The sequence below is a fragment of the Sinocyclocheilus grahami genome, unplaced genomic scaffold (assembly GCF_001515645.1).
Source record: "Sinocyclocheilus grahami isolate Dianchi unplaced genomic scaffold, SAMN03320097.WGS_v1.1 scaffold188.1, whole genome shotgun sequence".
Taxonomy (NCBI): Eukaryota; Metazoa; Chordata; class Actinopteri; order Cypriniformes; family Cyprinidae; genus Sinocyclocheilus; species Sinocyclocheilus grahami.
The window spans coordinates 261,373-276,082 of NW_015505367.1; the positions used below are offsets into that span (position 1 = coordinate 261,373).

The 14,710-nt window shown below is 37.8% G+C and overlaps 1 protein-coding gene and 1 pseudogene across 4 annotated transcripts in view; one reads left to right on the forward strand and one right to left on the reverse strand.

Moving 5' to 3' along the window:
- agla (amylo-alpha-1, 6-glucosidase, 4-alpha-glucanotransferase a) overlaps positions 1–14,498 on the reverse strand; it is a 37,641-nt gene extending 23,143 nt beyond the window's left edge. For 3 of the 4 annotated variants that reach the window (XM_016284780.1, XM_016284778.1, XM_016284777.1), the window contains exons 1-12: positions 13,529–13,609; positions 13,135–13,281; positions 10,797–11,007; positions 10,526–10,695; positions 9,813–10,016; positions 2,793–2,974; positions 2,580–2,691; positions 2,364–2,490; positions 2,167–2,269; positions 1,995–2,092; positions 1,753–1,892; positions 682–869 (exon numbers count right to left, since the gene is read on the reverse strand). In XM_016284780.1, coding sequence (XP_016140266.1) covers positions 682–869; positions 1,753–1,892; positions 1,995–2,092; positions 2,167–2,269; positions 2,364–2,490; positions 2,580–2,691; positions 2,793–2,974; positions 9,813–10,016; positions 10,526–10,695; positions 10,797–11,007; positions 13,135–13,213 — 1,614 coding nt within the window. In that variant the 5' untranslated portion in view covers positions 13,214–13,281; positions 13,529–13,609. Of the gene's footprint in view, positions 1–681; positions 870–1,752; positions 1,893–1,994; positions 2,093–2,166; positions 2,270–2,363; positions 2,491–2,579; positions 2,692–2,792; positions 2,975–9,812; positions 10,017–10,525; positions 10,696–10,796; positions 11,008–13,134; positions 13,282–13,528; positions 13,610–14,421 lie in introns of those variants that run through there. The other variant, XM_016284779.1, reaches the window with a different exon arrangement.
- On the forward strand, positions 5,772–7,274 carry LOC107594657 (uncharacterized; annotated as a pseudogene).
- Positions 14,499–14,710: the final 212 nt, after the last annotated feature.

Consider the following 14,710-nt stretch of genomic DNA (forward strand, 5'->3'; position numbering starts at 1 on the left):
AAAAGCGAGGTGTGCTGTGATTGGCCAGCTATCCAGTGCGTTGTGATTGGCCAAATACCTCAAGCGTGAGACGGAAATGTTACACCCCTTACCATACTGTGATGCCCTGCCTTTTGGAAGCACACAGCGTCTTCACGACATGGCTGCAGCGTCAACAAAACTACAGTGAGACTAAAAGTTACGCCTTCTTTCTTTGCGTGAACATTTGGGCGGCGTTATGCAAAGCTTTCCACATCGAGACGTAGATATGTAGGGGCGTGTTAGAACGAGCCATTTTAGGTAGGTGTGGCTGACTCTGAACTTTTATAAAGAATATCTCTTTGGATTTGAGACTTTAGTCTTTGCAACTTTACAGATCTTCTTTATGCACCAAGAGCTTGTAACACTCCAAAGAGAAAAGAAAAATTGAAATCGCATCATATGACCCCTTTAATATTTTTAGTGTGAATTATAGCCAATGACGGAGCAATGGGTGGATGGGGAACAATCATTATCCAAAATGTACTAATCAAGAGAGTAAATACCGATCTTGTCATATAAAAGTGTGCAAAGAAAAAAAAATCAATCCTTCCTGCCCCCCCATGTCTAATATTCATCTTTACACATAGTTAATCTCAAACACGTTATTCATCTGTGATCTAGCCAGAAGTAATAATCCATTTTTTGACATTGCCACAGTACCTCAGCCACATGCAGTGGAGTTGAATGGCAGTTGTCCAGACGCACTCCCACACAGTGCTTGGCCGTAATCTCGGTATATTTCTGCATGTGGGCCCACAGGTAGGGGCAGTCCTCAGGCCCGTTGCCATACCGCAGTTTAATGCTGTCACCCCAGCAGATCAGCTCCCTCCTGATGTAGACGTTGGACCCTAACCAGAATGAGGAGAAGAAAAAGCAACTTTGATTCACCTTACTGCCAAAAGGCTTGGCAAGTGTTGCCAATGATTAGGGTTTGGTAAGTGTGTTGATATCGCCACCTTGTGTTTACAATCAGAAGGACATCACTGCTCACATAGAAATCCATTGTGACAGTGTCAAATCTGTGGATTTCTGAGGAGTGGATTTAAATATGGTTAAAAAGTCCACTCTTTAATATTGTAGCTGAAAAAGTTTGGAGTAGGTAATATTTTTTTATGTTTTTGAAAGATCTCTTACGCTCACCGTGATTGCATTTATTTGACCAAAAAACATTTAAAACAGCAAAATGTTGAAATATCACAACAAATTAAAAGAACTGTTGTCTATTTTAATATATTTCCAAATGTATTCCTGATGACAGATGAATTTCCAGCAAACCATTACTCCATTACAGTTTTCAGCGTGACATTATCCTTCAGAAATGACTCTAATATGCTCTAATAATAACTCTAATAATTGGTTGCATAAGAAACATTTCATATTATTATTAGTGTTGAAAACAGCTGCCTATTATTTCAGAGGATACTTTAATAAATAGAACGTTTAAAAAAAAAAAATCCTTTCAAAAAAAAAAATTGTAATTTTGATTATATAAATATATATATATATATATATATAAAATCTTACGGACCCCAAAAATTTGAACAGTAATACATGTTCAAAGCTCTTACAAACCGCAATTTTAGTTAGAAAAAAATAAATGAACATGCAATTTATTGAAAGACAGAGTTTCACATTTAGAAAAGAGCTTTTGTCAGCTACTAAAAGGATGGTTGTATATTCTCGCCTTTTTCTATACATTTTTATGTGGATCAGAAAGGCAAAATGGTAAACCTGGCTCTGCGAAGTTCCTCAGTGGATCGTCCCCCATGACCCAGCCATTATGGGCCAGGAAGTGACATGACTTTTCTGGTTGATTCATCAGCTCCAAATCCTGCTCCAAAGTTGCTTCCTCAAATGGGAAAGTGAAATATCTGCATTTAGACAAAATGGTGTTACATATCACAGCAAACTTAGCAAACAAACTTTTCTGATGCTAAAACTTCAACAGAGGCTGATGGAATGAACTGTGCTACCTAGTAAGCAGGGGATGTTTCCTGGTGACAGGGCCCAACTTGGGTCCGTGGTCCGCCAGTCTTTCATAGCTTACAGTGTCAGCAATGCAGTTAGTGGCCTGATGGTAAAGAAATGACATTACTGTATTGGATTCCAAAGAAATTATAGGTAAATGTATAAAAAGAGAATCACCTGCTCCTGATGGTGCTTAATTTCATGATACTGTTCACCATTGAGTTCCTCCAGCCTTCTCCTCAGCCAGTTACAACAATCTTCAATGGCACCAGGACTGCTCCTACAACAACATAAACCAATGTATAATTCAACAACATAAAATCAATAGGCAGACTACAGTGAACATGTGCTCAAACATGCAGCAGCATACTGACCCATGGGGCACAAAGGTTTCTAGAGCAGAGTTCATGTCCACTGTGTTACCAAAACGTCTGAACTGAGGGTCTTGAATGATCTTCAGTTGCTGTTTGCCCTCAGTCTTGCTCCTATCAGATTTGGCTCCTGTGTAGACAATTTAAAACAAACCACTAAACACATTAACATTTTCATTTCTCTTAACATAAGTGTCTGAGAACCTTCCAGCAACTCACCACTTTGGAGTAAAGTTCTGAACTGCTCCACCATCGGTTCCAATTTGACTTGGAAGAACTCCCACAGTTTAATCTTAGGAAACACATCCTGCCAGAGAACTCCACGAATGGCCTAGTGAAAACACATTACAGTTTGTTCTGAAGGAAATAAGAGCAGCTTATACTTCAAAATGAATTCTGTTTTAAAGCTTCCACAGATAGTGATTGGCTCACATGGAGGTGTTCGTGATTCTGGATTAGGGCTGGAAGACCCCTGTCTTTGTATTTGCCATCAGCTATAGCACAGGTGACGTGCCACAGGGCTCGATCCAGCACCCAGGCCGGCTTCAGATGGAGAGAGTTCACTAGGCTATAACCACACTCGGGATGTTTCTTAATCCATTTGCTGTTAGCAGCTGAGAAAGACAGGAAAACAGCGGTTATCATGACAATGTCAACCAAATAAACAAAAATGAACAAAGATGAAGAAACAGACATCACAAATAAGTGACTGAATAAGTGATACAAAAAAGGTATGGATCTTTCTTTGATTTTATTAAATTTAAATTACAGCTGATGTATTTTAAAAGCAAACTGCTGGTCCTTAAGAGACAGAATAAACAATGATTGGATATATTACAAGCCATACACAATGAGGTGCAAAAGTCTGAGACCACTAATGAAAGTGTCTATTTTGTATTTTCCTAATTTAATGCAATAATAATAATTTCATCAGTGACCTCAAAATCATGCAGAACCATAAATATTTAATTTAATGTATTTTTAAAAAAAATAATTTTATAATAATTTTTTTACACCACAATTCAAAAGTTTTGAGTCAGTAAGATTTTTTTTGAGGAAATTAATACTTTTATTCAGCAAGGATGCATAAAGACATTTTTAATACTAATATTTCCATTTCAAATAAATGCTGTTCTTTAGAACTTTTTATTTATCAAAAAGCCCTAAAACAATGTATCACAGTTTCCACAAAAATATTAGGCAGGACAACTGTTTTCAACTGAAAGAAATGTTAATTTAGCATTAAATCAGCATATTAGAATGATTTCTGAAGGATCATGTAACACTGGCTATGTTTACATGTACAATTTTTTGTTTCAATCGGACTGAATTCATTCCAATTTATGAATCTGGATGTAGTGTTTACATGAATGCTAAATAAGTGATCGGGTTGATGTGCACATTTATATGTCACAAGTTCAATTCGGAATTTATTTATTTTTTGACATGCACACACTGCACAAATATAGAGTTTCCCACTGTTTGCACATAATAACCACTCTCCTACACAGTTTCTTTTTTTTTTTTGTAAACAGCAGAATTATTATTTATCGATTTCTGGAAAACTTTTAGCTTTGCCAGCAGAGGAATACTTTTAAAATATATTAAAATAGAACAATTATATTTTAAATAATATTTCTCGATATTACTGATTTTACTGTATAAATGCAGTTTTGATGAGCATTAAAAAAAAAAATCTTACCAGTTCCAAACTTTAGAACAATAATGTATATTTATTTAATGTCACAATATTTATATAATGTTGAAAGATTATGTGTATCTTTAGTCAGATGCATTTACATTGTGACTGTGCCTCAGATGCAATCAACTGAAACTGTTTACAAAAGTGTGACCCAAATGGCCAATGTAATTAGCCCATTAGGTCCTATCAGAACATCATGAGGTTACACTATCATTGGCTCTCCATGGGGTGTTATTGTATTGTTTGTAGCACATTTGTTACCAGGTATAAAGGTCTGGTCTCACAGACAGTACCTTGGGTTAAGATTGTTTGAAGGAAGATATGCTAACATCACTGCTGAAAAACTGCTACACTGCTACCTTCAATAAATTCTTCTCCCCACAAGAACTTTGGTCAAGCTTATTTTATGTATTAGAAAAATCTAGTACATTGGCGAGCCACCCAAACTATTGCTCAGCCAAATACAGGAAAATCTAACAATTTGGCGAGCCAGCCAGGAGAGACTGACAAGAAGAGAACTCACCAACTGCAAGAAGAAGTGAACAAAAGAGTTTTGGAGATTCTACAGTTTTTGTGTTGAAGATCAACAGACCGCGTTTGTGGACACAAGTTATTTGAATCAACTGGATACGGTCTCAAAGATCCTAATTTGGTGAGTGAAACTATCAGCTCTCTAAAAGAGCTTAAAGAACACCTTTTCATAAATAAGCAGATCAATCAATGTATGAAGTGAAGCCATAATAATCAGTGTAGCACTGTTTTGAGAATTTTAGGCTTAGACCTTTGTCTTGAGTCTGTAGGAACCTTTTGAATGATTTAGTTCGTTCTCCTGAGAATGTAGGAGCTGTAGAAATAGCGTTTATAGCTTGGTTTTGTTCTCGAGTCTGTAAAAATCATTTTAGAAAGAGGTTTAGTCTGTTCTCATGAGACCGTAGGAGCCATAGACATGTAATTCTTGGCTTAGTCCTGTTCTCTGGAGTCTGTAGTAATTGTTAAAGAAACAATTTAGTCCATTAATCAAAAGATTGTAGAAGCAAGGGCTTGGTCCCTTCTCTTTGTGTCTGTAGGGATTGTTTAAAAAAACAATTTAGTCTGTTCATCAAGAGATTGTAGAAGCAGAGGCTTGGTCCTTACTCTTTTTGTTTGTAGGAATTGTGTAAAAAACTATTTAGTCCATTTGTCCAGAGACTGTAGGAGCCATAGATAGCATTGGGACTAATGTTTCTGCAAGAATTGGGAATTCTTGAATGGGTGCCATTTCAGTAGCCACTATTTTTGATTTAAATAATGTTCTAACTTGGTTAAAAGAATATGGGTATAAAGCCATACAATTTTAAGTTTGCTTGCCTTCTGTTGAAAGATACAGAAAGATCTAATGTAAATTGTCTAAGGGCAAATTTGAAGCCAAGCAATTCAGCCTTCTGAGCTAGGACTCATAAAGAATCAGAAAAGTCTTATCACTCAGGATTTGTCAGAGAATTTGCCTGAATGTCAGAATGTGATGTTTTGTTTTACATGTAGCATTGTAAACTAAGCTGAGTTATCAAACTAAATGATTTGTCTGTGTAACTGAAATGGCCAGTCTAACAGACTGCTGTGAATTTAAATCAGAATAACCCTTTTTTCAGTTCAGAAGAACCACCTTTTTTATGGCTCTAACACCTTTTGTTCTGTTTTCACACCTCTGAGGGCACTTTCCTGTACTTGCCATGGCTGAGTTTGCACGAAACAATGGCTCTGCACTGAGACCAACAACAGAAAGACATGGGACAGAACCTCCAAATGTGATCATTGATCAGATGCTGGACAATCTGAATGTATATTTGGACAAAAGGCTGGGACTGAGGAAGTGCCATGATAACATGTGCCAGAGGTACAGCATTAAGCACTCAGAGAGTGGACAATGGGCCTTGCCGGACATTAAAAGGGCTTATGGAAAGATGCAGCGCTTAAGGACAAACACTAACAGAGATGGCTTGTTTGTAATTTTGCTCAAACTAATTTGACAGCATCTACAGAAATGTGAAACTGACAAATTACAACGTGAGAACAAAGCAGAGAAAGCAAAGTTTCGTGCACTGGCTGAACAATTACAGAGTCAGACTGTAATGAAGGACAAAGAAAGACTGTTACATGAGATTGACAAGTTGCTAACTTTGCTCTCCAAATGACTGGAATCAAAATCTTCAAGCAGTTCTGATGACAGTGATGCAGATATCAACACACATGCTGAAATTACAAAGGACAATCTGAAGGTTAGACTTGCTCATGTAGTTGTTAAGAACAGAAGGACTGAAGAGGAGTATGAGGAAGATGGTGAACGACGATCTTGCACAGTAAAAAAGGTGGTAAAGAAATATGTTCCATACAGAACATACCAGCCAGCTACTCCAGAGCAAGTTGACAAATGGTCAAAAGAATTGTCAGATGTGTACAAGCAACCACGAAAAGTTTGGCAATTTCTTCAAAGCTTGCAGAAAATCTACAATTTACATTCACTGGACGGTGTGATGATTGTTAATGTGAACTTAAAAGACAATGACCAAACAGAACTAACAGAAAGTGTTGAAAGAAGGATTGGTGAGTCTCAAGAAAACATTGAGGCTGGATGGGAAGCTGTACAAACCTTCTTGTTTGAACTGAAACCTGCAGAGGTTAATTGGGCTAAAATTACCTCTTGCATGCAGAAGACAGGAGAAAGTGTTGCAGAGTTTGAAGAACACTTCAGACAAACTTGGATAGAACATGCTGGTTTGAACAACAACATTGAAGAACTCTGTAAAGACACTAGCATGCCTCTTAAAATTTGTGAATGGACTGAAACCTGAGATTTCTAAAACTCTTAAAATTAGGTATGATGACTGGGACAGCACTGGAGCAACATTTATGCAGATTGTTGAATTGTCAGCAAAGATTGAAACAACACAGGAAGTCAATCTCTGAGCTTTGCAATCCAAAACCTTGTCATACAACAATGGGACAATGGGGTATGAAAAAAGTGAATATCAGAGACACTCAAAAGAGAAAATTCAGGGAAGATGCAGTCATTGCAACGAGGAAGGACCTGTTTTAGAACCTTAAAGGTTCGTGATTGTAAGCTGAGTTTGAGACATCAAAGTGATGATGAGGACAACCTGTTGAAGAGGTTTCAGAAGTTGACAGCCAAACAAAAACAGACTCTGCTAAATGCTGTGGAGCCGCAGGGAAACTGAAGAACCTCTCTCTGAAGCACCAGCTAGCGACATCTCATCCAAAAGCTGATGGACTCCATGTGAATGCAAACAAGACAAGTGAATACACCATACATAAGGGAAAAGCATACAAAGAAACCTCAACAACTGAAGCCAAAGATGATGTCCTAGTAGGCAGTGCTGCTAAACAAGCCGTAAAGGAGAGAGGTGAACATACAGCGGCATTAAGACAACTTCAGCAAGACCCACAAACAGTTTTGCATAGTAAATTTATTCAAATTGAAGTGTCCAGAAAACAATCGTCATTGTTAATGGAAGATGGAAAAAAAACTGCATGATGACAACCAATGCATTAAGGAAAACCACAAGGAAAATGGACTATGGCCTTCTGAACATGTCACAGGCCAGCCCATGTCCAATGAAAATCTAACATCTGACAGCCTTGTCCAAACTGATGAAAGACTCAGCCTGGCAATACACAATGCCAAGAATCAAGTTTTGGCACCTCCAAAGGGGGGCCATGGTATAGTGCCCAACAAATGTGTAAAGATGAAGGGGAAAAAAAAAAAAAACCTCATATGTCACAACAAGAATACAGGTGGGAAAGACCAATTGAGGATCTTTTAGTAACTGATGCAGCAGTTAAGGCGCAGACAAACAATGAGTGGATTGATGTGAATTTTCTAGAGATGAGGGATAGATGGCAGTAGTGTTTTTCAGATTCCAGATATGGTGGGACTAGGGCTTTTAGGCTCTAGCTTGTCACCTGAGGACGAAGACATAAACATTTCACCACTGATAAACACTGTAGTGTCCTGCCAACGTTAAATAGGGACAGTTTTATTGGTAATTAGGCATATTTTGTTTAAAAATGTTTTCTTTAGAAAGATACGTTTCCCTTTTCTCTTGTGTGTGATTGCAGGTGTTCCAGCGTTCCAGAGGATTAGCAAAGACATCCAATGTTTGGACCAAACTGCACTGGCCACCTAGATGAACATGCCTGAACATCCACAGAACACAACGACATCCGCCACTTCCACAAGATCGCAACATTCAAATGAAAAAGGACTTAGGCATTCAAGATAATGCAAACCTCACCATGAACTCTTATTCTGTCATCTTAAGTAATGGAGCCTGTATGAAGCATTCTGTATTCATGATTATTGAAAAGTATGTTTTGTGATAAAAAATTATCAAAGGGGGGATTGAAAGATTATGTGTAATGTGTATCTTTAGTCAGATGCATTTACATTGTGACTGTGCCTCAGATGCAATCAACTGAAACTGTTTACAAAAGTGTGGCCCAAATGGCCAATGTAATCAGCCCATTAGGTCAGCATTAGGTCAATGCATCATGGGCTCTCCATGGGAGAGGTCCTATCAAGTCATCATGAGGTTACACTATCATTGACTTTCCATGGGGTGTTATTGTATTGTTTGCAGCACATTTGTTACCAGGTATAAAAGGTTGTTTGTTTGAAGGAAGATATGCTAACATCACTGCTGAAGAACTGCTACCTTCAATAAATTCTTCTCCCCACAAGAACTTTGGTAAAGCTTACTTATTTTATGAATTAGAGACATCTAGTACATTGGCGAGCCACCCAAACTATTGCTCAGCCAAATACAGGAAAATCTAACAATGTGGTCTCTGATTTTTGGACTTGGGATTTTTAGTGTATACACACACACACGCAAAACCCAACCTGTGTAAATGCACATACAGCACACAGCACTGGACTTCCCCTTGTTTAAATGTGTGGCATTTGCACACAGCTTTAGATAAGGTATCACACAATCCTTGACCTTTAACTCTGCTGAGCTCTGGTAGAGGCAATGAACTATGAACTTTGATTTCTATTCAGCCTGATTACTCTAACATATCCATGAACAGTGTAACTAGGAAAAAGTTCAAGAGTTCAAAGAAAAAGAAACTTGGGATGATCTTACAGTGACATCCGTAGTGATGTCAAACAGAGACTGAAGAAGCTCTAACAAAACTAAGCAAAGCAAGTTAATTCAAATTCCCCTGCAGTAAGTCATCCATAAACACACTCTTCTCTAAACCTTCACAATCAGTCGGCGCATCTGAATTAACATTTTAAATGTTTCTCTTTAGTATTCTGTTCACATATCGGGACTCGCTAGCAGCCTTATGTAACAGCTGATCTGCAGCATAGTACTATATCAGACAGGCCTAATGTTGCACCAACAGCTCCTGTTCTCTGTAAATAAACTATTTTTAGAATTGGAGTCAATGCAAAGGCTTTTAGTGGGGCCTTACAGGAGATTACAGTCAGTTTGGAACTGTGGCCTTTTCCATTGGAATAAAAGGACCCACTATAGCTGGACCCTGCAGACAGATAGTTGACATGCAATACTTATGGGAAATCCTGTGGGTGTGACAAGTTATAGTCAATCTAAATTTTGGGATAACAGTGTCTGCCAATTGAAAAAAAAGTTGTGTTTGAACTACCAAAATGCACAAAAGTAACATAGAAAAATGTATAAGATGTCTAGAAACTTATAGAAAAGATAACAGAAAATGAAAACACACACCCGTGTGATTGTAAACCACATCCGTGATGCAAAGCATATTCCACTCATTCTTCATTTTCTCCACCAGGTTGCCAACATCTGTCCAGGTGTAAGTTTGTCCGGGAGGGGAGAAGTCTGGGTTGAGCTCCAGCTGATCAGCCAGAGAGTAACAAGAGCGAGACTCACCCAACGTCTGCAGTGGCGTGAAGTGAATCATATTATACCCTAAAAAGATGCATATGAAAGATGAAATCAGTTACTTTGAAACCGATTACTACTTGAATGTTATACAATTTTTCAGTTAATGTACCAATGCGATAAAACCACATAAATGCAATACATAGAAAACTGTGACATACAGTAGCAACTTCATAAATTAATCTATGAAGGCATTGCTCATGTGAAACTTTGTTCAGTTAACTTAGAGAATTATAATCTATTTAGAGTTCAACAATAGGACTTATTGTTAAAAATGCAAAGTAATTATTCTGAAATAAAGAACGCAATAAAAACACACATTTAGGTACTTTAGGCCTACTAATTTGGACTAACTTAATCTCTTTAAACGTATTTGCTGTGTTTCTCCATGGTTATTTGTTGGTTATTGATTAGTGCATAATATAATCAAATAGACTGCTAAGCTAAGAAAAGCTCAAATGCAGTTAATGTCATTTTTTGGGGTAAACAATTGGGTAAAAGTGTAATTAATATAATATCACCGGCTGTCTTCTTACCTGCCTCTTTGGCAACTCTTAGCCTGTCCAGCCACTCATCCAGGGGCCCGAGGCATTTGGACAGGTATGTCTGGATACTGATGCAGTCTAGGGGCAAGACGTGGTTGTCCTCCCCTACCCGGAGAACTGGGTCCACCACAATATACCCACCACCAGACTTCCCCTTATCTCTGAAGAGTAAAAATAAATTATATGTTGTACAGTTTTAACAAAATATAGATGTAGAACTGACGAAAACCTTTTAATATAAAATGTTAAACATCTAACTGACCCATGGCCAAAGTAATACTGGTAGGAGCCTGAAATCTTGAGGTCAAGGGTGCAGAACTTGTCTGAATCATCCTCTCTGCCAGTAGGGTTAATCCAGTCTAAGACGCGGAACTTGTGGCGCTCAAATCGCTCCCCTTCTGCGGGGTAGTTGGTGTGAACGTGTACGTGTTTCCCCTGAAGAGTGGGGCCCAGACGAAACTGGAGCTCAAACCCTGAGCAGAAACAAAACATAAGCTCCGCAACTCATATTTTGCCATTTTTGGGGTACAATAAATGAATAATAATAAATCAGTTACTATAAATAATGGTGGAATGTGTCCCAAAACTGTGTCCCAACTGCTCAATAATGCAAATATTTAATCAGCCAATCACATGGCAGCAACTCAGTGTATTTAGGCATGTACACATGGTCAAGACAATCTGCTGAAGATCAAACTGTGCAACTCATATTTTGCCATTTTTGGGGTACAATAAATGAATAATAATAAATCAGTTACTATAAATAATGGTGGAATGTGTCCCAAAACGTTTAATGACATACACTCACTGGCCATTTTATTAGTTACATCTGTTCAACTGCTCAATAATGCAAATATTTAATCAGCCAATCACATGGCAGCAACTCAGTGTATTTAGGCATGTACACATGGTCAAGACAATCTGCTGAAGATCAAACTGAGCATTAGAATGAGGAAGAAAGTTAACTGAAGTGACTTTGAACATGGCATGGTTATTGGTGCTAGATAGGCTGGTTTGCAACAATTCGCATGGGCCCACCAAAATTGAACAACAGAATACTGGAAAAAGTCTAATGAGTCTCGATTTCTGCTGCGACACTCAGTCAGAACCAACATGAATCTATCCTGCTTTATATCAATGGTTTAGGCTAGAGGTGGTGGTGTAATGGTGTGGGAGATATTTTCTTGGCACACTTTGGGCCCCTTAGTACCAATCGAGCATTGTTTAAACACCACAGCCTACCGGAGTATTGTTGCTGACCATATCCATCCCTTTTTGACCACAGTAAGCTACTTCCAGCAGGATAAAACGCCATGTCACAAAGCTCAAATCACCTCAAGCTGGTTTCTTGAACATGATAATGAGTTCACTATACTCAGATAGCCTCCACGCTCACCAGATCCCAATCCAATAGAGCATCTTTGGAATGTGGTGGAACGGTAGTTTTGCATCATAAATATGAAGCTGATAAAAAAAAAAAAAAAACTGTTTGATGCTATCATGTCAATATAGACCAAAATCTCTGAGGAATGTTTCCAGCACCTTGTTGAATCTATCCACAAAGAAGTCAGTTCTGAAGGGAAAAGGGGGTCGAACCCGGTACTAGCAAGGTGTACCTAATAAAATGTCCAGTATTTAGTAAACCGTTTCATAATACCAATATATATTTCCATCACGTCTGCATGGCACCAGTAAAATTCTGGTATAAACGGTAGTAAAGTAACGGTACCAGATGGCAAAACTGTGGTAATTTGTAAAAATTCAATATTATTTACCATCATAGTAGTGTTCAAAAATGTATTTGTATTAGCATGATACAACCCCCCCCCCCTAGAATTTAGATCTGGGTACAAATTAGATGCCAACTATATTCAGCTCGTATGAAAGCATTAACTGTATCTGAGAATGAGGATGCATATGATTTTGAACAAAGTAAGACAAATGATAACTTCCTCAAAAATGCATCCATGGAATTAAAAGTGAAAAGTTCTTAACAAAATGTATTTGCTTGAATGTTCCATTATGAATGGATTAACTTTCTCATATGGAAGAACCTTTTCATAATGGCAAAACTGTGGTAATTTGTACTGTACAAATTCAATATTATTTACCATCATAGTAGTGTTCAAAAATGTATTTGTATTAGCATGATACAACCCCCCCCCCCTAGAATTTAGATCTGGGTACAAATTAGATGCCAACTATATTCAGCTCGTATGAAAGCATTAACTGTATCTGAGAATGAGGATGCATATGATTTTGAACAAAGTAAGACAAATGATAACTTCCTCAAAAATGCATCCATGGAATTAAAAGTGAAAAGTTCTTAACAAAATGTATTTGCTTGAATGTTCCATTATGAATGGATTAACTTTCTCATATGGAAGAACCTTTTCATATAGTCAGTGCCAAACTCTTCTGCTATATTTACTATTTATTAGTGCATGAAAAAAGCTGGCTCCTGAAAACACAACACCTTCTATAAATAAGTTAACCACAAAGGTTCCGCACGTAACACAGACTTACTGGTCATTATCACACTACAATACACTCTCATATCTCAGGACGAGGCAAAGCGGTAAAGGTGAGCTGAAACTTGCCTTGTTCCAGACGGAAGAGGGTCCTGTCAAGTTTCTCCATGTCATTGAGGACCATCACTCTTATTTGCTTTGCTGTCATGTTTGCCCTCCTTATTTTAGAACGTCCGTAATACAGCGAAGAGCAGGAAATCAACAGGACCCCCTTCACTGAAAAGTGAACCAAAAGATATGCAAATCATCACACTGTATTACTTAAAATATGACATTTCAATTTAACAGAAGCCCGACTGTAGCTTCAAATAACCACAGAATTGCAACTGTTTCCTGTACCAGGGAAAATGATTGCAACATTTGACCGTTTGACAGAATGCAAGAACCATATAACATGACATAACGAGTGACCACTACAACAACCCAAACTCCCAGAAAGCTCTGCAGGAATACATGAATATACCTCCGTCAGGAATTGTATCCGTACGGTAGTATCTAAGCTCAATGCACCATCACCACAGACCACCTCTTGTAACGCTAGCGCTGTCCGATTTGTGAACGAATCATTCGTTTGAGTCGGATCTTTTTAATCGGTTGAACTGGTTCACTGTATTTTAGAATTGTCCGATTCGTAATGAGTCGAGAACGGGTGAGTGAACCGATCTATTCATTATAATTAACAAGATTTGATTGATGGAGATAAAAGTTAGGCTCCTTTAATAGCACAACTGTAGAAATGACTACACCCAAGAGAGAAAAAATGTATCTTTGTTTTGTTTAACATCAATGCAAATTATATTTAGCTTGTTAACTTGTGTTATATTATATTTATCATGGCTGTAAAACACTATACACTGTCATATAGAATTACAATAAACATTATTGTTAAAATTAATATAAACATCCAAAATAAACAGCAATATTTGTACGTATTACTAAAATATTTTCGTATAAAGCGCTATGCCAAGCCAAGGAGAAAAAAGAATCACTGAATCTTTTTTATGAACCGGTTCTTTGAAACAAACTGATCGAAAGAACCGATTAGCTGAAATGACTGGACTCCCATCACCACACTAAACATGACTGGCATTTAAAGGCACGGCCAAAAAGTATCCTCTAACTCAGACTGGTCGAGGTTAAGAATCTAGCGGATAAAGGGCAAGCAAGTCTATTTTAAATGAGTAATCAGGGCAACTGTAACATTTGCCAAGCCAAGACAGACAGTAGGCCTACACTGCAACATGCTTACTATTCTCTTCTGATGCACAACAGTCTGAAATCTAAATTGATATAAACATTTCGATCATTTTTGCAAGACAATACAGTGTTAAAGAGCAGTAGGGTTAAAAGACACACCAGTGAATTGTCCTGTTTTCGGTTTAAGGACGTCCCTGTCGCTGGTGAAGGAGGTGTGTGCACGACTGTAATTCGCCCCTTCCCTCTACCGTAAATACACTAGTATCAGACACATTGGCCAACTGGATGAAATGTTGTAGTCACAGTGTATGTTTATGCAAATAATTAGATAGAAAAACAGTGTAGGCCAGTCAGGTATTGACATTAAATTCACTTTATGAATAAACAAATAAGCAAATACAATTTTTTATAAAAACAAACAACTAACCTCCAGGGATTTGCTTCAGAT